This window comes from Lepidochelys kempii, chromosome 7, assembly GCF_965140285.1.
Source record: "Lepidochelys kempii isolate rLepKem1 chromosome 7, rLepKem1.hap1, whole genome shotgun sequence".
Classification (NCBI taxonomy): domain Eukaryota; kingdom Metazoa; phylum Chordata; order Testudines; family Cheloniidae; genus Lepidochelys; species Lepidochelys kempii.
The window spans coordinates 18,602,308-18,621,910 of NC_136386.1; the positions used below are offsets into that span (position 1 = coordinate 18,602,308).

The 19,603-nt window shown below is 45.4% G+C and overlaps 1 protein-coding gene across 3 annotated transcripts in view; it reads right to left on the reverse strand.

Moving 5' to 3' along the window:
• The window catches only part of SRGAP3 (SLIT-ROBO Rho GTPase activating protein 3), a 226,581-nt gene that overhangs the window by 104,990 nt on the left and 101,988 nt on the right, over positions 1-19,603 (reverse strand). For 2 of the 3 annotated variants that reach the window (XM_073351215.2, XM_073351214.2), the window contains exon 2: positions 372-567. The exons of the other annotated variant lie outside the window; for it this stretch is intronic. In XM_073351215.2, the coding sequence (XP_073207316.1) occupies positions 372-567 (196 nt within the window). The remainder of the gene's footprint in view (positions 1-371; positions 568-19,603) is intronic. 3 annotated transcript variants of the gene reach the window in all.

Below are 19,603 nucleotides of genomic sequence, written 5' to 3' on the forward strand. Positions count from 1 at the left end.
CTTGAGGTCATATACAAATCAGGTCCTATAAAATGTACCTGACATTATTAGCATTAACTGAAGTGAAGACACAGAAAATGGAGGCTGAGTTTATGCTCTTTTGGGAAAAGAAAAAAAAAATCAAGGTTCACATATTTTATGGCACTGTTTGGAGAAATGACTTAAAAGAAATTAACTGAGGCTGTACTGTACAATACCTGTTGCTTGATTTCACTTCTCATAACCCTTCCATGCTGAAAACACAAAACAATGCCACTGTAGCACTATTACTGTTAATTTTAGTCAACATTTGGACTTTGCAGCCACAACCAAAAGTTAGTTATTGATTCAGGCTCTGGAGCATCCACGTGCTCCTGGAAGTCCTTGCTTACTTGAATTGATGGTGTTCTCTGGAGCTGCGGATCTTGGAAGAAAATCGTTCTGCCAGTTTCTCCAGACTCCTGGAGTACTCCAGCTCTATCTCAGCCTTTCTGCGGAAGAACTCCTGGAGGTCCTGCAGGAGCTGCAGCCGGGATTCGGACTGTTGTTCCAGACATTTGAACTGTTCCACCAACTGGGTACGGATTTCTGAACATGCACAAAAAAGAGGAGAGAGAAAGAAGCATTACACAAGCAAAATGCAACAGACCCTACATGAGAATGGTCTTCACTTGCTTTGCCCCAAGCCTTGCAGTTCTTACTTTCCCCTACTAGGGTAAAACTCCCATTAAAGAGCTCAACACCCAATCCAAAGCCCACTGAAGTCAATGGGAGTCTTTCCACTGACTTCCATTGGCACTGGATTGGGCCCTGACCAAGGACTTCAGAATCTGACCCATCAGTCTCGTATAGAACATTATTCCTTGTAGAATATACAGTATTGCAAGTATATAAGTGGCTGACTTTAAAAGCCATCCAGTTGTCTTAGATAACACGAAAACTGTACCACTATTTTTGTAATATTCCTAATACTTTCATATACTTAGTATAGGAAATAACATTGATACCTATTGACAAATGTTGACTTATTAATGGCTACTACAATAGGAGGCCAAAAACATAACAATGCCCCCCTTCAAATGCAAAGTCCTTATTTTCGTTCATTTCCCCAATATAACTGTTGGGTCACTTAGCATTTCAAATGAATTTTTTGGCTGAGAAGGAAGCGAAGTGGAGAAGGTTCAGAAAGCCTTTCAGGACCTCCAAATTTGAGCTCATAGAACCCTGTGAAAATCGTTAGCTTAATGATGATTTGCAGAGATGTGGTCATGTGAGTCTTCAGGACCCACGTGACTGATATACAATGTATTAAACAGAAATGGGGTTGGGAGGGGTGAGAGAGAGAGAAAATTCTGTTTTTAATGTATCTGTGCCACACCTATCACAATGGTATTTTAACACCTATTATATCCTATATAAATGAATATTCTTTAAGAATTAGATAAAGCCGTGCTTTCATCCTGACACTGATCTAGTTCTATCTGTAGCTGATAACATCAGCCACATTAAGTAATGTATCCTCTTCAGCAAATCAGAACTATCTGCGAAGTCTGTTTTACATGATGTATCTCCTTTTTATATGCTGGAGAAGTACTGTTTCCTTTTACCATTTTCCTTTTGACAAGACTTTTATCTTGTGCTGTGAAAGATCAATTGCATTTTTTCCAACTCCCACTTCTTAGCCTCTTACATAATGTAACTGAGGCTAGAAATCTCTTAAACAGGACTGATTCTTGGAAGCTAAGCAAGCAGAATTGGCATAGGGAAAATATGGCTCACTCAACCTATTAGACAATTTGCCTCTCAGTGCAAGACAAGCATTATGGCATCCGTGGCACTGGGTGTGGGTGTGAGGAAAGCAAACCTTCCCAATTGCTGCTAAAACGTTTGAAAGGTTTATAGCCAAGGATTTTTGTTAATGGTTTTTTAAAGGGGTGAAAAATCTGGGAAGGCTGTAAGCAGGAAGTGGCTGTTCTTTCTTTCAGAGACTGCAACTAAGCTTGCTGCCTGGAGGGAGGAGAGAGCCCTTGAAGGAGAAAACAGAAAGAGCTCGAAGTGGGGTGGGGGAGAAAATCAGGCTAGATAACAGGAACATTTCTTAAGAGTGATAACAATTAGAGCCAGCCACGTCAACATCTAAAGGAGGCAGCTGCACAATGGAGGCACCTAACAAAGGAAGCTAGAATCGGAAGCTAAAGATGAAAACTTGTTTCATGAGATTAGCATCTGCTCCCTATCTTGTGGGGGGTCAAGACTGCTCCCTAAAGTTATTGTCTACATTGCAACTGGGAGCATGCCTCCCAGCCCAGGCTGACAGACACTTGCTAGCTCGGCACAAGCTTAATGTGCTAAAATTAGCATGGATGTTGCGTGGCCTGGGTGGCAGTACAGGCTAGCCGCCCGACTACAAGCCTGCCTGACCCGGGCCGGGAGCTTGCTTCCAGCTGCAGTGCAGACATATCCGAAGAGGCCAGAATTTCAAAGCTAGACATACACAACTGGGTGTACATAAACATACAGGCCTGTAGCCAAGTATGCATATGCACGGGGCCAGCTGGGCACTTTACCTGGCTTGTGCAGATATCCAATTTGTATCTTCATATCAGTTATTCTCAAATGTACGCAGACAACTGCATGTGCCTAAACCTTCAAAATCTAGTCCTATAATTTTCCCGGTACAAATGGTGTGAAGAAAATGTCCTACATGATGCAGGAGCCAACCCAGAACCATTTTAGCCAAACCATCCGCAGAAATTTTACAAGTACAGAGGACATTTTAAAAATACATAATTTATTTTTATTGAGATTTGTGTATTGAGATTTTTTTTAAGCTCAATCAATTTAGCTGCCTGCATCCAAGGATGTGTCTGCATATTGTATATTGCAAAAAGCTAATAGCCAAGTACAGCATTAAGCCTGTATCCTCCATATCTTATGTACTGAGCTGGAATTCTTATCTCCCTACATTGTCATTCTCAGGTGTAGATTGTGACAAAAGGACCCAGCTCATGGCAGGAACGTCTTAGGGAAGGCATTATGATTCAGGGATCCACAATTCCCTCCCTGCTCCTCCATTGCTCTAAAGGGTGCAATAAATTGCTGCTGGCTTAATACCAGCCCAAAGACTCCCATCCCTTCCCCCTTGTATTAGCTAAATTCTCTCCTTACTCCAGAGGACTAGAAATTTACAAACCAACCCTCCTGCAGTGGCTAACCTCTGCAGCCCAAAACAAAAAAAAACAAAAAAAGGAGTACTAGTGGCACCTTAGAGACTAACAAATTTATTTGAGCATAGGGTACAGATGTGGGGACCTGCATGAAAGACCCCCTAAGCTTATTCTTACCAGTTTAAGTTAAAAACTTCCAAGGTACAAACTTTGCCTTGTCCTTGAACTATATGCTGCCACCACCAAGTGTTTAAACAAAGAACAGGAAAAGAGCCCACTTGGAGAAACCTTCCCCCAAAATATCCCCCAAGCCCTACATCCCCTTTCCTGGGGAAGGCTTGATAAGAATCCTCACCAATTTGTACAGGTGAACACAGACCCAAACCCTTGGATCTTAGGAACAATGAAAAATCTATCAGGTTCTTAAAATGCAGCCCAGTGCATCTGGGGATGGAGCCAAGGATCCGCACATTCCCTATTATTCCCAGATAACCAGCTTTTATTCCTCCTTACGCCCCTGAGCAGTCGTGCAGGCTGAGGGGTGATTCAACCCTTAGTACAGTAAAATGGCCCCTGATTCTGATTGCCTCTGGGTGCTGCTGCAGTATAAATAATACCCAACTCACTACAGAGCTATTTACTCTTAATGTTAGGGAGAAATATGTGAATTTTTTAAAAATGTTGTAGCCCGGATCCTCAGCTAATATCTAATCAATGTAGCGCAAATAAAATCAGAATTAGGCTGATTTATACCAGCAGAGGATCTGGCCCAATTTCTTTTTGCAGGTTTACTCTTTTGAAGTTGTGCACTTGCATCCACAACACCAGGAGTCAACTTGCTCCATTCATCCACAACACAGGACATATTACATTCCATCATGACAACAGCCTAAGTCGCACGGATATCGCAAGTCCCAGCCTATGCACTACGCTAAGCGAATCTGAACACCCACACGCACACAAAGGGACCAGAAATGCAATTTGTCGTTATTGGGGAAAGTGCTGCATCAAGGCTCATTGAACTGACTGGTCTGAAATTTCATTTCAACAGCACATCTCACAGGCTTCATTATCAGCAAAGTGGCACGTTGGCAAGACAGCGAAGGAAGATTGATAGTCTGGGATGCTTCTGGAGTTCAAATGCTTTGGCATGCATAACGTAAATGTGGGGCTTTTTGTTCTGCCAGCACTAACCCCACAAAGGGGAAGGGATTTCCAAAAAAATTATATTTTGGTAGAACTAAAATGGAAAATTTTAGCTTCCCTCATGCCTGCCTGTAAGGCTCTTGTCAATTTCGCTTTCCCCCAGCAGGCATAAAGCAAACCTGGCAAGAGCCTTCTGCAGGCTGCCTGGGAAGCGGTCATTTTAAATTTTCCCAATGGAAAAATCAAAAGTTTTCAGAAAATTTTTTCAATTATGTGTGAAAAGGGCATTTCCATTTTTCCTAATGAAAAATTTCCAACCAGTTCCAGTAAACTTCATTTCGTAAGCTCCAGTGCATTTTTAGCAAGGTCATCACCACCTTACACACAAAGGAGAGACTAATACAAGGAGACCTTTGTGGCTGGCAGTGGGGATTCTTTTTTAATATCTGCTCTTGGTGTCCCAATGCCGCAAAACTCTGAGTACCTCCTGTGATAGGGTCAGCATCCTCTCCTTCCACTGATTTCAATGGGAGTTAAAGGTACTCAGTGTCCTGCAGGAAGTGGCAGGATACGGACCAAAACGTGGCTCTTTGGTACTTTGCTGACTGGATGCCTTCGTGCCGGCAGCAGCAGCTGTACTTTCTAGATGTACTGGGTCCAGACTGTATCGTGTTAAGATGTCACAGACGGCATGATACCAAAGCACAGCCCAAACTCAAAAGGAAATAAACAGACTTGGGTTTGGAAAGTTGCTACTTGGGAACATCTGTTGTTTGATGGGCAGACTGGGCTTTTTCCCTGGGGTTAGCAAGATAGATCACTAAGGACTACAGCTACAGCAATCTAAAAATTATTATCCAACATACAGAGCATGATATCAGTACATCACAAAAAGGAAGCTCAAGGATCTGTGTGACGGGTTGGATCACAGAAACCCCCTTGGGGCTGCCAACTGATGTGCCAAGACTACTTCTGTCCCCATTTTCCCTGCCAGCTTGGGACTCTAGCAGCCTGTCCTGCTGAGCCAGACACGCCCGTCTGCTCCAGCACAGACCCAGGGTCTCAACCAAGCGCACCAAAGCTGTAGGCTTAACTAAAAGCAACTTAAGAAGTGTTCCTGTCTTTAACGCTCAGATGCTTATATAAAGCTTATACAGGGTAAACGCATAAATTGTTCGCCCTCTAGAACACTGATAGAGAGAGATGCACAGCTGTTTGCCCCCCCTCACATTCCCCCCCCCCAGGTATTAATACATACTTTGGGTTAATTAATAAGTAAAAAGTGATTATTAAATACAGAAAGTAGGATTTAAGTGGTTCCAAGTAATACCAGACGGAACAACGTGAATTACCAAGCAAAATAAAACAGAACACGCCAGTCTATATCTAATACAGTAAGAAATAACTGAATACAGATAAAATCCTCACCCTTAGAGGAATTCCAGTAAGCTTCCTCTAGTCTCCTTCTAGTCTGGGTCTAGTAATCACTCACCCCCCCGTAGTAACTGTCCTTTGTTCCAGTTTCTTTCAGGTAACCTTGGGGGTGGAGAGGCTCTCTCTTTAGCCAGCTGAAGACAAAATGGAGGGGTCTCCCACGGGCTTAAATAGACTTTCTCTTGTGGGTGGAGACCCCCTCCTCTCGCCTATGCAAAGTCCAAGATGGAGTTTTGGAGTCACATGGGCAAGTCACATGTCCATGCATGACTCCATTTTTACAGGCAGCAGCCATTGCTTACCTGCTACCTTGAATGTCCTCATGTAGACTTCTTATGTGAACTGGAGCCTTCCAAGATCCATTGTCCCTTAAGTGCTTCTTGACTGGGCACTTAATTTGCACATTCCTGTCTCAAGAAGCTGACCAAATGCTTTACCAAGGCTACTTAAAAATCAAGCCAGTACACAGCTAATATTCATAACTTCAAATACAAAAACGATACATGCATACGATTAGAATAGATTCAGTAGATCATAACCTTTACGGAGATATATTACATGGCATATGTAGCATAAAACATATTCCAGTTATGACATATATACATTCATAAGCAAATTTCCATAAAGCCTTATGAGGGGCACCATCACAATCTGTACAAAGATAATACAATAATATCATCTCAACACCTCAAACAACATGGAAGTGAGCCCATAAGCATGCACATGAGCGTGAGTGTGTATATATTTGTATTTGTATGCTAGACCTCAATCTTTTTGAAGTATCACAAAATCATAGTACTTTGTAAGGCTGGAACAAACTCCTATCTTAATCCTAATGATCAACAAGAACAGAGAGTTTTCCCTACGCCACTAGTACTGAATGCATCCCAGGCTATCTGGCTTTGTTTCGTGTCACTTACCAAACACAAGCTAAGAGAGTTTGCCACCACTTCTGCTTCTGGTGCACTGCCCAGTGTTACTGGAGGGTTATTGTTTATCAAAAGAACACTTCTAAAAGTTTCATAGAAAACTTGACTTGCATTTAGTGGTGGCCACAATAAAAAGCCTCCAAAATCAACATTCATATGTAACATATGGAACTATTCCTGGGCCTCAGATGTGCCTGAAACAATTAGACACAGAACCAGTTAGGATGACCATACATCCTGTTTTGGCCGGGACAGTCCCCTTTTTAAGCCCTGTCCCAGACGTTCCGACTTTTTTGGCAAAAATGGACATTTGTCCCATTTGCTCTTGCCAACCAACCAATTTTGCCAAAAAAGTGGGGAGCACCTCCATAGGGGCATGGACGAACATTCAGGGTTACCACCTGGCTGGTATTTGTCCATCCTGGCTGGGGTTTGTTTGTTTTTTATGGATTTTTCCAGTTGTCAGGAAAATAAATTTCATCTCCTGGGGCTTGTTTACATGGGTCTAAAGATTTGCATTATCACCACAGGTTTCAGAGGAACAGCCGTGTTAGTCTGTATTCGCAAAAAGAAAAGGAGTACTTGTGGCACCTTAGCGACTAACCACAGTACACTGGGATATCCAATGTTAAACCTTCCTGCATCCTACTGAAGATGCTGCAGTGCTCCCTCTTCCACAGTTTAAGCGATAACAGATCAAAACTGCTGAAAATACAGCAGCTGTCTGCCCACCAACACACAAGCACACCACGCGTGTGCGAGAGAGAGAGAGGGTTTGGGTCACTAAGTGGCTGTTGAAGCAGGGGTTGCAAAGTTGCCTTGTGGTTCGGGTTACAATGGGCTTGCCTTGTGCAGGGAGGGGAGAGGCGGGTGTTGCTGGGGTTTTTTTGCATTTCAAAGGTAGTAGCCCTAGGTGCTGGGGTTTGGGCTGTCAGCCCCTGGGGGCAGGGATCAGGCCAGCCCTGCAGGGGTCGGGGAGCTCAGGCAAGCCCCACACAATGTCCCGGTTTTCCTCTGGGAAATATGGTCAACCTAGAACATGACACGCTCAGCATGTCAGCATTTACACATTTAAGTCACCTCATACCAGCAATTTATTGTTGGCTGCTGATCTGAGAGAGGCTTCTCACTTTCACCCCTACCACTTGGTGTTTAAAGAAGAGTGTCTGGAGAGCATACAAGTGCTAGAGAATTTGTATCAGGTGGAATTACTTGTGCTTGTCTAACTCCCCACCTAAGGATCTGCCGCCAGGCTGCAAAAGAAAATCCAAGGAGCTACAAAATCAAGTGTGAGCGCAGCGTCTCTTGCTTATGCCTGTAGCCTCTTACGGTGAATTAGTTACAGTCTCCAGGAACACCTACTTTCTCTAGTTCTGTACTTATTTGCTGGAAACCTGCTCTTTTATTTATTTATTTATTTTTATTTAAGTTGCTGCTCACTGGCTAGCTAGAAATTGCAAGCTGAAACAGCTGTTTTGACATGCATCTGCAGTACATGCCATGGCCCATTTGTTTGACTTAGGCTGGTTCATTTGAGAAGGTCCACAGCACAATCAAGCAGCCTTTCTAATTTCTGGTCATGTATCTCCTTTTCTCAGGTCCCTGCTGGAGTAGGGAAGGGATGTTCTCTCTCACGCTCTGGCTGTCCGGAGAAATGTAGATGGAACAACATTTGCTTCAGTCCTGCAGCCTCATTTTCTGAGTAACGGCTGTGGGGATCCAACACCCAACCCATACGTTATTGGGCATCTCTGCTGGCCTGTTCCTGTACCAGATATGGACTGGCCAGGGAGCTTGCTTATACACACCAGATGTGTTCATCATAAGATCCTTGAATGCTCTGCCTGGTACGGCTGACGTTCATTTAAATCAGAGGTGGGCAAGCTACGGCCCACAGGACCGTCCTGCCTGGCCCTTGAGCTACCCACTGGGGAGGCTAGCCCCCAGCCCCTCTCCCAGGCAGCGCTCTGGGCGGCGGGGCTGCACGCTCCTGCAGGGCAGCGCGACAGCGCGCCTGGCTCCGGCCAGGCGGCGCAGCTCCAGACATGCTGTTCTGAGCGGCATGGTAAGGGGGCCAGGGCCAGTGGGCAGTCATGGGGCAGGAAGCAGGGGACGGTTGGATAGGCGTGGGAGTCCCGGGGTGCGGGGGCTGTCAGGAGGCGGGGGGTCCCAGGATGGCGTAGTCAGGGGACAAAGAGCTGGGGGGGTTGGATGGGTGGGAGGTGGCAAATGGGGGTGGGGGCCAAGCTGTTTGGGGAGGCACAGCCTTCCCTACCCAGCCCTCCATACAGTTTTGCAACCCCAATACGGCCCTCGGGCCAAAAAGTTTGCCCACGCCTGATTTAAATAAAGACTTTTATACACAATGCCACCTAGTGGTTGAACAGTAGTATGCAGTTTAGCATTCCATTACATCTCTCCCTTTAAGTTCTACATTCCTATCCTTTACAATATTTACACTATCACACAGTCTTTGAAGTTCAGTACGTATCAGTCTGTTAAATGTCTCTGAATCATACTGATTTTCTAATTACATGACCTGAACATGTAACAAACTTGGTCATCTGGCTGTCCATTAGTTGCAATGACTGGTTGTGGTCTGTTTGGAATCCTTGAGTCGTCGTCTTGTTCCGCGTTGGCCCTGTTGACTGCTCTCTTTCTGAGGAACAAACTGTAGATGTTGATGGTTTCTGTTGAACTCTCCACTGTCAGTCTCGATCACATATGATTCGGATGCTTTATGCTTTTTGTTCACAACAGCTGGAGTTGTCCATCCTTTTTCTCCACTCAATTTGACATGAAGATGGACACCAGCTTCTAGACCTGGCAGTACTCAGAGTGGCTGTTCTAAAAGTGTTCATAAACTCTTATCTTTTTTTATCTGATTTGGTGACTCTCTTCATGTCTGGCCACTTTGGAAACAGGTTTTTCCAGAGTCGGAATAGTAGTTCTGAGTTGCCTGCCCTTCAGCAGTTGTGCTGCTCTATATCTAGTAGTCGCTATTGGTGTTGATCTGTGAGGAATGGATCTTCCTGCTAGACTTACTTTTTTTTGGGGGGGGGGGGGGGGGGGAGGGAAGGGGCTGTCTGTACAGTTCTCTTGGCCTCTCCATTTGCTTGTAGATAATGGGGGCTACTATTAATATGATCAAAGTCATATTTCATTTGGAATTATTTAAATTCTACTGCAATGAATTGTGGTCCACTGTCCAGAATATGAGTCAACTCCCTGACTGCTTTGGTATGGCAAACAACTGCAAAATGTCTATATTACATGCATGTACTACACCGTGTGCCTATGGCTGGATATGCATCATTTCTTGGGATATGATTTTTTCCACACCTTGCGCATGTAGGTTGGAATTTGTCCCTCTTAGCCTGGGAGTTTTCTCGCCTTGCCTCAGGGGTTTTTGATAATGACTTTTAACACTCAGGCGTCTATTTTTAGCTTCTAAGCTAGTTTCAGGTTTGTCAAGTTGCTCCTGCCTTTTGTTCTGTTGTTTGAGTGCTTCTGACTGTTTTGCTAGCTGTATAGCTATGACTAGGGTTAAATTTTTCTTCAATTGTATCTGCTGTGAAATGTTTTTCATCTGTTAACCCAATAACCAGCCTGTCTCTGTGATTTTGGGGAATTCAAAACATGAAAATATCAGTTTTCAGCCAATGTCTGCAAAGCTCATATAAAATATGCAACATTTTCCTCTGCTTCTTGAATTCTTCTGTTGGAAACACGCTCTTGCATCAACCACATTTCTCTGAGGTATAAAGTATACATCCAACATAGTCATCTTTGTGAGTGTCTTCAGTAAAGTCAAAGGATTTAAGGACATGCTCTGCCAGCTTCCCCATAGCGTACTTGGAAGATGATATCTGTATATCTCCAGTTTCTTTGTGCAGCTTGGTAGCAATGCGACATCTTGCAAAATACTGTTTCCAGTCTCTTCATTCTGAAGGTTTGTCAAAGCTGAAGTTCTCTGGGGCACTGAAAAGTGGCACACCGGTGAGATCCTACAACCTTTGTTGATTTGTTCCTTCTGTTTGCAACTTCTGTTGCTGTTCTTCATTTACTCCTGACTCCATGTCATGTTTCTCTGTGCCAGATATGGACTGGCTACAGAGCTTGCTTATACACACCAGATGTGTTCATCACAAGATCCTTTAATGTTCTGCCAAGTACTGCTTAGGTTCATTTAAATCAGGTACTTTACATAGTGCCACCTAGTGGCTAAATAGTATAACAGCTCAGCATTCCATTACAACCACTATCCACTGGGATCATCTGGACAAAGCCTACGTGATCAATTTCCTGCAACTGGAAGGTGTAATTAGTGACAGACTTAAGTTTTTCCTGTCTTACTCTTTCTACCCTTCCATTTTGGGACTGTCTACAGGTATCTGGGGTGACAGATTCTCTTCTTTCCTGACTCTGTTGACCTATCATCCAATAATCTCCTTGACAACAACAGTAACGAAGTCTTACTATCTCTCATTAGTGTAATTCCCAGTTCTATTTCCACTTACATTATCCTCTGACTCTCAGTAACAAGGACCTAGGGCAAATATCATTGAGAAAGTGGCAGGAGACTTTAGATTAGATAACCTCCTTTATTTTATTGTTTTCAGAACTATTTGTTTCTCCACATCTTGCTCATCAGCACAGTTTAAACCTATGGTCTCTAGCCCTGAAGTCATGTGCCTTTACCACTTGAGCTGGTAGCAGCAACACTCTCCTGTCCTCTATGTGGACTAAGCATGTGAGATAGACATGACACACATGGTGCATATATGTGGTGTTGTTTTTTAATCTAACCGTGGATGGGTAGGACTGGCTGAGGACAGCTCCAATGGCAACTATAAAGGAGGGTTCTGTATGTGCGAAGAACAGCAGGAGATACAGTAAAACACTGGATGTAGGTCATCACTAAGAAAACAACTTCAAAATGAAAGCAGAAAAAAGTTTCACTGTGAATGGAAATTCTCACTTGAAATTGCCTCTATTGGATCCTGAACAGATATCTTATTAAACAACAATACTGCAAAGAACAGTCAGAAATTCGGGGGGAAAAGGATGCCCAAATATGCTGTGTACTGCTGAGAGGTGAACTTCCTGTTCACAGCTTTATGGACAATTTTCAAGCCATTAAAATTCTTGAGAGCCCCAGTAAAACATCTTTGAGGAGGCTAAAACGGCCATTTCAATAACCAGAAAGAGAGTTTGATCTTTTTCAATAATACCCTTTAGATTGCAAAGATCTCAAAAGTGTGAACTTTCTTAAACGCCTGGCAGGTGAACTGTAAAAGCTGCAAAGATTGTGCGGGAAGAAGGACACCTGCAGAAACCTCATCAGCTAACATAATGACTGCAATAATGGAACTGGAGGCTTCAGGCTGAGCAACGGTCACCGAAAAAGCAAAAGATCCTCAAAAACAATGAGCATACTCAAAAAAGAAAAGTAACCCCAAAGTTAAATCAGGCAGCTTACGGTGGGATCCTCCTTGTGCTAAACAGAAGAGCAAGCTCATTAATGCAGTCCAATTACTTGTACTCTACTTGAATCCATTCTACGTTGCTGGCTCACATTAGTTACAGGACTGGAGTTTTCTTCTGCAGCAGACAATGGAGTAGACTCTAAATGGTTTTCTTAAAACAACTTTCACTTTGGTCCACTCATTATATCGTGCCCTCTTCATAGCACCATCCTTAGGAGGGCAAGTGTGATCCATTGTAGGCTTCTGTAGGAGAGTAGCCAGCCACCTGCTTTAGACTCCTGCCTCTTTTTTTTTTTTAAATTACTCCAGAAGAATTTTCCCCTCTGCTTCTCGCACGCAACATACCCAACTGCTAGCCAGACCCTAGGGAAGACTCTTCCTAGAGCACCCTACCTAGTAGCTGAGCTCACTGCATGCGTCTCCTGCATGTTACTGCAACCGAGACTGGAAAGCAAAACTTCATGGTCCATAACTCTTGGTGTCGTAACTAATTGTAATGAAATGTAGTATATCTGAGCACCAAAGAAAAGTAAATAGGTAGGGAGGGTTCAAAACCAACACCTAGATGTGAACAACCTCTGAACTTTGGGAAAAATTCAGATCTAGACTCAGTTCAGCATTTGACAGCTGGCTGCTGTATCCATAATGGGCCCAACCAAAACTCAGACTGAAATGGCTCATTACTGCTACAGCTCTTCCTTATACAGCACTGACCTTGATGAGAGGCCAACAGAATAGTACATCCATTGGATATGAAATAACAACATGTCTGTACCTCAAACCTATTCAGTTCACTTCATTTATTCAAATAATAACACCAATTCCTGAAAGGTGTCCTGATGGCGTGAGTTGTGCATGCATTGTCTGCGCTATCCCCGCTTCTCATCCCAGCTCACATCTGACCTACATCTGACATAAAACACAATAATGCTACAAACAAGGATCAGAAAAACGAAGAGTTTCTAGGATCAGAGACAAACAGTGGCTTGTAATTGAGCTGAGCTCTGAATAGCTCCCGCCTCAGTCAGGGAGAGGCTGCTTAGCCAGACAGACTCCCTCGTGACTTACCTAGAGCTGCCTACACAAAATGAGAATACAAGCTCATGTCTTAGCTGCAGAATGCACAAAGATATACTAGATCAGTGGTTCTGAACCAGGAGGTACACAGAGGTCTTCCAAGGGGAACATCAGCTCACCTAGATATGTGCCTAGTTTTACAACAGGCTACATAAAAAGCACTAGCAAAGTCAGTACAAACTAAAATTTCATACAGACAATGACTCGTTTATACTGCTTTATATGCTATACACTGAAATGGAAGTACAATATTTATATTCCAAATGATTTATTTTAAAATGATATGATAAAAATGAGAAAGTCAGCAATTTTTCAGTACTAGTGTGCTGAGACATTTTTGTATTTTGTAAGCAAGTTGTTTTTAAGTGAGGTGAAACTTGGGGTACACAAGACAAATCAGCCACCTTAAAGGGGTAGAGTACTCTGGAAAGGTTGAGAGCCAGCCATTGTACTAGATGAAGGGGAGCTCATTTGAGGCACGTAAGCTATGCCACACACACCCGATTCAAATTTAAAAAACAAAAACAAAAACCTAAAGGATGAAAAAAAGCAAACTAAATGCGGATTGACAATGAGATCTCAGAACAAACCAATATCCAAGGGTTTTGGTCTTAAAGCTAGCAAACAACTCCTTTCTACCTTATCTTTCATTATGAAGGATTCCAGGACACTGATCAAAAATCTGCATATGCCACAGTCCTCACACACACACACACACGCCCCCATTTTTATCCTCCACGGAAATGGAGCAACCTCTGAAATGGAACACAGAAGCTTAACAATGCACAGCAAGTCTACACAACTGGTTTTGTAAGTGACAAATACCATACTCTATTGCAAGGGCTCTCAATCTTTTTCTTTCAGAGCCCCCCACCCCAACATGCTATAAAAACTCTAGGCCCACTTGTGCCACAACAATTGTTTTTCTGCATATAAAAGCCAGCGCTGGCATTAGGGGGTAGCAAGCGAGCCAACTGCCTGGGGCTCCAAGCCACAGGGGGCCCCATGAAGCTAAGTTGCTCTGGCTTCAGCTTCAACCCTGGGTGGCAGGGCCTGGATCTTTAATGACCTTGCGGGGGAACATTGGCTTTCTGCCTTGGGCCCCAGCAAGTCTAATGCTGGCCCTGCTTGGCGGACATCCTGAAACCTGCTCATGGACCCTCAGGGGGCCCTGGACCTCTGGTTGAGACCACTGCTCTATTGGAACTGCAGCAGGAATTTTGGTAGGTAGAATTTAGTAACCATAACTGAAAGCTGGACCAGGACACCACCCAAGTAGGCTAAAGTCCCAACTTGGGGGGGGGGGGGAAGAGTCCTTTAATGACCATACGTATCCAGTATGTCAAATTTAATCGCATAAAAAATTATACCTCAGCATCCCTTACGTTCATAGACTTTAAGGTCAGAAGGGACCCTCATGATCATCTAGTTTGATCTCCTACATATTGTAGGCCACAGAACCTCACCCACTCACTCTTGTAATAGACCCCTAACCTCCGGCTAAGTTACTGAAGTCCTCAAATTATGGTATAAAGCAGTGCTCCCCAAACTTTTCAGGCACCCCCCCTTACCCCTACCCCCGGGAGCCCGGGCCACGGCTTCAGGGGGCATGCGTACGGGGTAAGGGGGCCAAGGGTGGGGCAGCAGCTGGGGGTGGGGCAGAGGCTGAGCCGCAGTAGAAGCCAGCAGCCGGGGCCGCGGTTGAGGCTGGGACCGGGCACAGGGCCGGGCACCAGGGCTGCAGCTGGGGACAGGGGCGGAGCAGAGCTGGGCTGGATGTGCTCCCTCCCCACCTCTTGTGTGGGCTGGCGTGCGCGCCACCACACACCCCACCTCCCGAACATTCTTCCGTGTCCCCTAGTGGGGCATGCCCCACAGTTTGGAGACCACCAGTTTAAAGACTTCAAGTTACAGAGAATTCACCATTTACACTAGTTTAAACCTGCAAGTGACCTGTGCCCCATGCTGCAGAGGAAGGTGAAAAAACCCCATGGTCTCTGCCAATCTGATCCAGGGGGGAAATTCCTTCCCAACCCCAAATATGGTGATCCGTTAGTCCAGATACATGTGGGCAAGACCCACCAGATACATGGGCAAGAATTCTCTGTAGTAACTCAGAGCCCTCAGAGTGTCCCGTCTCTGGCCACTGGGGATTTTTGCTACTGGTAGTCGCTGATGGGCCACATGCCATTGTAGGCAGACCTGTCATACCATCCCCTCCATAAACTTATCAAGCTCAGTCTTGAAGCCAGTTAGGTTTTTTGCCCCCACTGCTCCCCTTGGAAGGCTGTTCCAGAACTTTACTCTCCTGATGTTTAGAAATGCTGGGGCCTTGCTTCCTTATGGTTTCAGTGAGAAGAGACCACCTACTAATTCACTACTGCCTCCAACTTCTTGGGTTTTTCCTCTTGGAGGCCTCATATCCAAATAATAATAAGACCAAAGCCTTATAAATTATTATAATCCGACTCGATCATAGCCTGAAAGAGCACACCTTCCTTAGATATAGCACTTCTGGCATATTATTGCGCTCCTATTCTGCCCAGCTGCTTTTGAAGCCAAGCATTTTGTATATTACACATTTTCAAGGATTAACAGTGGCATTCACTAGAGCAGAGGGTGGCAGAGAGTAATTGCCTTAGAAGAAAGCCCCCTACAAAAGCACCACTGGTATCTTTGCAGAGGCATAAAAATACCAGTTTCAGAAGATATTTAAAGTCTTTGCATTCCCCTGCTGACAACAGTTTCCCTCCCACATAAGGCCAATGGTGATTTCATTACATCCCATATGGATTTTACATTCGTGTTCCTGCTGTCAACAAACTGGTTCTCTGCACAGATCCCTGCTTTGCTGAGCAAGCTTGGTAGATTATTTTAACATAATCTCCAATTTTGCCTTCCAGGCTGCCCTAACACAGTGGATTACAACCCAAGGTGGCTGCTGCAACAGTCCTTAACAACAGGAGCAGTGCCTTGACATACGAATGGTTTTGATGGTGCGGCTCCCATCTGTTCTCTTTCTCACCTTTTCTTATTTCTTTGGAGGTTTGGGCAGCTGTAGTTTATTTGATCTTTGTGTACGGCACCAGGAGTTCACCTTAATCCTCACAGAGCTCCTTCACTGCAGTTCAGACTAACACAGAGAATCGAGCACAGTCACTGGGATGTCACTAGCTTTTACTATCCCCCACAAAGTAAGTGGAGTTTACGGATTAGGTTTGACCTGTGACAGGGAGCCACTGGCCTGTGTTGGGAGTGGTGTGGCTCTATGAAATCCTAACTGAACCTCCCAGGTGCCCATTGTCTCACTGGCAAAGAGTGAAGCTGAATGCAAGTTGAACATGGGGAACTTTAATAAAGCCTGTGCTCTGCTCCAGAGGCAAAGCGTGGGGGGGAATGCAACGTCAAGCGCCCCTCCCCCATACTAGCCTGCGGGGGGCAGGGAGGGAGAGGGCCTCTGTCACTGGGCAGGGGAGACATGTGGGACTGTCACTCATCCTCCCCTTTAGATTGTGCTCCCCTCAGTATGGGGAGGCACCAGTCGTCTCTGCACTGCTCTGTCCATGTGGCTGAGCTGCTTCCAGCCTAACTCCCCACATTCCCTGTTCCTGTCAACAATGCTCCCTCTGACTCCAGTTCCACCGATCAGGATACACCCATTGGTATCTCCATCACAAGTACAGCGCATGGCCACCCTCACACCCAAGAATCTCTGCTGGCCAGTGTTGGAAGGGAGGAGAGTGAGGCCATGGGCCCACCTCTTCTTTCCTTTGCCTCTCCTCCTCTGCCCACACGAGCAATGTCTGAAGGGAGCATACGGACTGCCGTTGTGCCCCAGCAAGGAGAGGGAGCTCCTTGCCTCTTAGTCATCCTCATCATGAACAAGCAGCATTTCAACCTCAATCAAACAGAAGCACCTTCATTTCCCCTACTCTAATGACGTGTCACTTTGGCATTTTCTAGGTTCCTTCCTTCACCCAGGTCAGTTCCATCCAAGTACACAGAGGCAAAGGTCAGTCTCACAGCCAGCTAATTGTGACCCGGAAGGCACTCAGCTCTGAGCAGCCACACAATTAATGGGCACAGCCAGTGACCCCTAGAGTTGTTGGGGCATTTGGAATGGGAAAAAGTTTGCCATAGAAAATAAAATTGAGGGTTAGTGGCACCCGTAATGCTGAAGACAGAGGCAATAAACACAGGGAGAAAAAAGACATCATTTAGTGCTCCAGAGGTTTCTGCATGTCACTCATTCACTCAAACACAGCATCTGCAGGGGCCTTCATTGTTACTTTCCTGCTGCCATAGCTACTTTCCTGCTGCCTTTAACATTCACCCTTCTTTCAATTAAAAATGAGCTAGTGGCTCTTAAGTAGCCTTTTCAGATAACAAAAAGATCCAGCCAAGCAGAGAAGGCTTCTTCGCTCAGTGTCTGCTGCCTAGGGAACCTGCAGGAGAGTTCAGGAGGGCATCCGTTCTCCCTCACGCTCACACACTGGAGCAGACAGCCAGATGTCCTTGTGATGGAGTAACAGCCATTTGCTGCTGAAGAGGCTCGTTCCGAATTCTTAACTTCCTCCACTCCAATTTAACCTTATTCCAGCTGCTGCTCCACTTAGAACACAAAAAGGCCAGATCCTGAGCTTGTGTAAACCAATATTCCTTCCTGGAAGTCAGTGGAGTTCTTCCAAATTACATCAGCTGAGGATCTGGCCCAGCAGTCATCAACGATTAAGAAAAACAAAGCCCCACTGTTAGCAGTGGTGTCTTCTGGCCAGCTACAGTGTGAGTTTCATCAGTTCTGTCTGTTACTGGGGGATTAATAAGCCTTTTATTATTACTATTTATTATCATCTATCACGTGCCAATTATATTCCTAATGCTACACAAATAGGAGGCAGTTTCTGCCTCCAAAATCTGGAAGACAGATAGAAAAACAAGGAAACCCCAAAGGAACGAGTCCCATCAAAGAACGTAATTTGTTTTGTCTACATAATTGAACAGATTGAATGGATTTTCAGGTATTCGGTTTGTTTGCCTCATGAAAGAGGTTGGTCTTTAGAAAGGGCTTGAATAAGGGGCAGGCTCAACATGCAGACAACTGGGAGGGCCTTCCATTCAAAGTCTACCTGGGAAGTTCATGGAGAGATGCTCAGATACTATAGTGATAAGCCCCAAAGAAAAGCCTCTAAACCAGCAGTTCTCAAACTTCATTGCACTGCGACCTCTTCTGACAACAAAAATTATCACACAACCCCAGGAGCGGGGACTGAAGTCTGAGCTCTCCTGACCCCACCACCCCAGGCAGGGAGGCCAAAGCTCGAGCCCTAGCACCTCAGGCAGGGGGTGGCGAGGGAGCCGAAGCCCAAGAGTTTCAGCCCCCCAGGCCTGAGCCCTGCTGCCCTAGGCTGAAGCTGAAGCCTGAGCCCCACTTCGGCTTCGACCCCAGGTGGTGGGGCTCTGGCTTCGGGCAGTGGGGCTTGGGCTTTGGCACCAGCCCAGGACCCAGCAAGTCTAACACCAGCACTGGTGACCCCATAAAAATGAACTCGCAACCCACTTTGGGGTCCCGACCCACAGTTTGAGAGCCCTTTAACAACTCAACTGTCAGCAGCAGATGCATCATGAATCCACCATCATTAGCTCATTTGCTCCTGACTCTCTCTTAGACTGGTTGTGCAACTGTCATGCATACCTCATTTCAGTGGGACACAGGGGTGAAAGTAACTTAAAGAACTTACCGGTACGCCAGAGTCCTGAGGGGGGCGTGGCCTCAACTGGAAGAGGCAGAGCCTTTAAATCAAGATTGAAAGATTTAAGGCTTGGACGGCGCTTTAAAGGGCTCCGGGCTCCCTGCAGCGGTTGGAGCCTCGAGCCCTTTAAATCACAGCCGGAGCCCTGCCACCACTACCTATCCCGGGTTAGCAACGGCAGGGCTCTGGCCGTGATTTAAAGGGCCCGGGGCTCCCGGCAGTGGCTGGAGCCCTGCGCCCTCTAAATCACCCCCGGAGAAGCCAGTCCAGTCCGGCATGGAGTACCAGCTCTTGCCGGTAAGCCGTACCTGACTGTACCGGCTTACTTTCACCTCTGATGGGACATCAAGGCGTACAATCAGCACCAAAGCAGGTGCATTTTACTCAGATGTACTAGGAATATTCAGCAACAGGACAGCAATTAATCAGGAAAGCCAGGAGTTAATTGGCTCTTCAGCTGCCAACCAAAGTAAAGCGCGATCCCTTTGCAATGCAGCCTCTGAGAGATACTTCAGACATCACCACCAGCCATTGTTCTCTACAGAAAGGAATCCCATGCACACCAGTGAAGAAATGTTATAGCAAATACATCTGGAGGGGATACAACACACCTCAAGTCTACATCTTCTCAG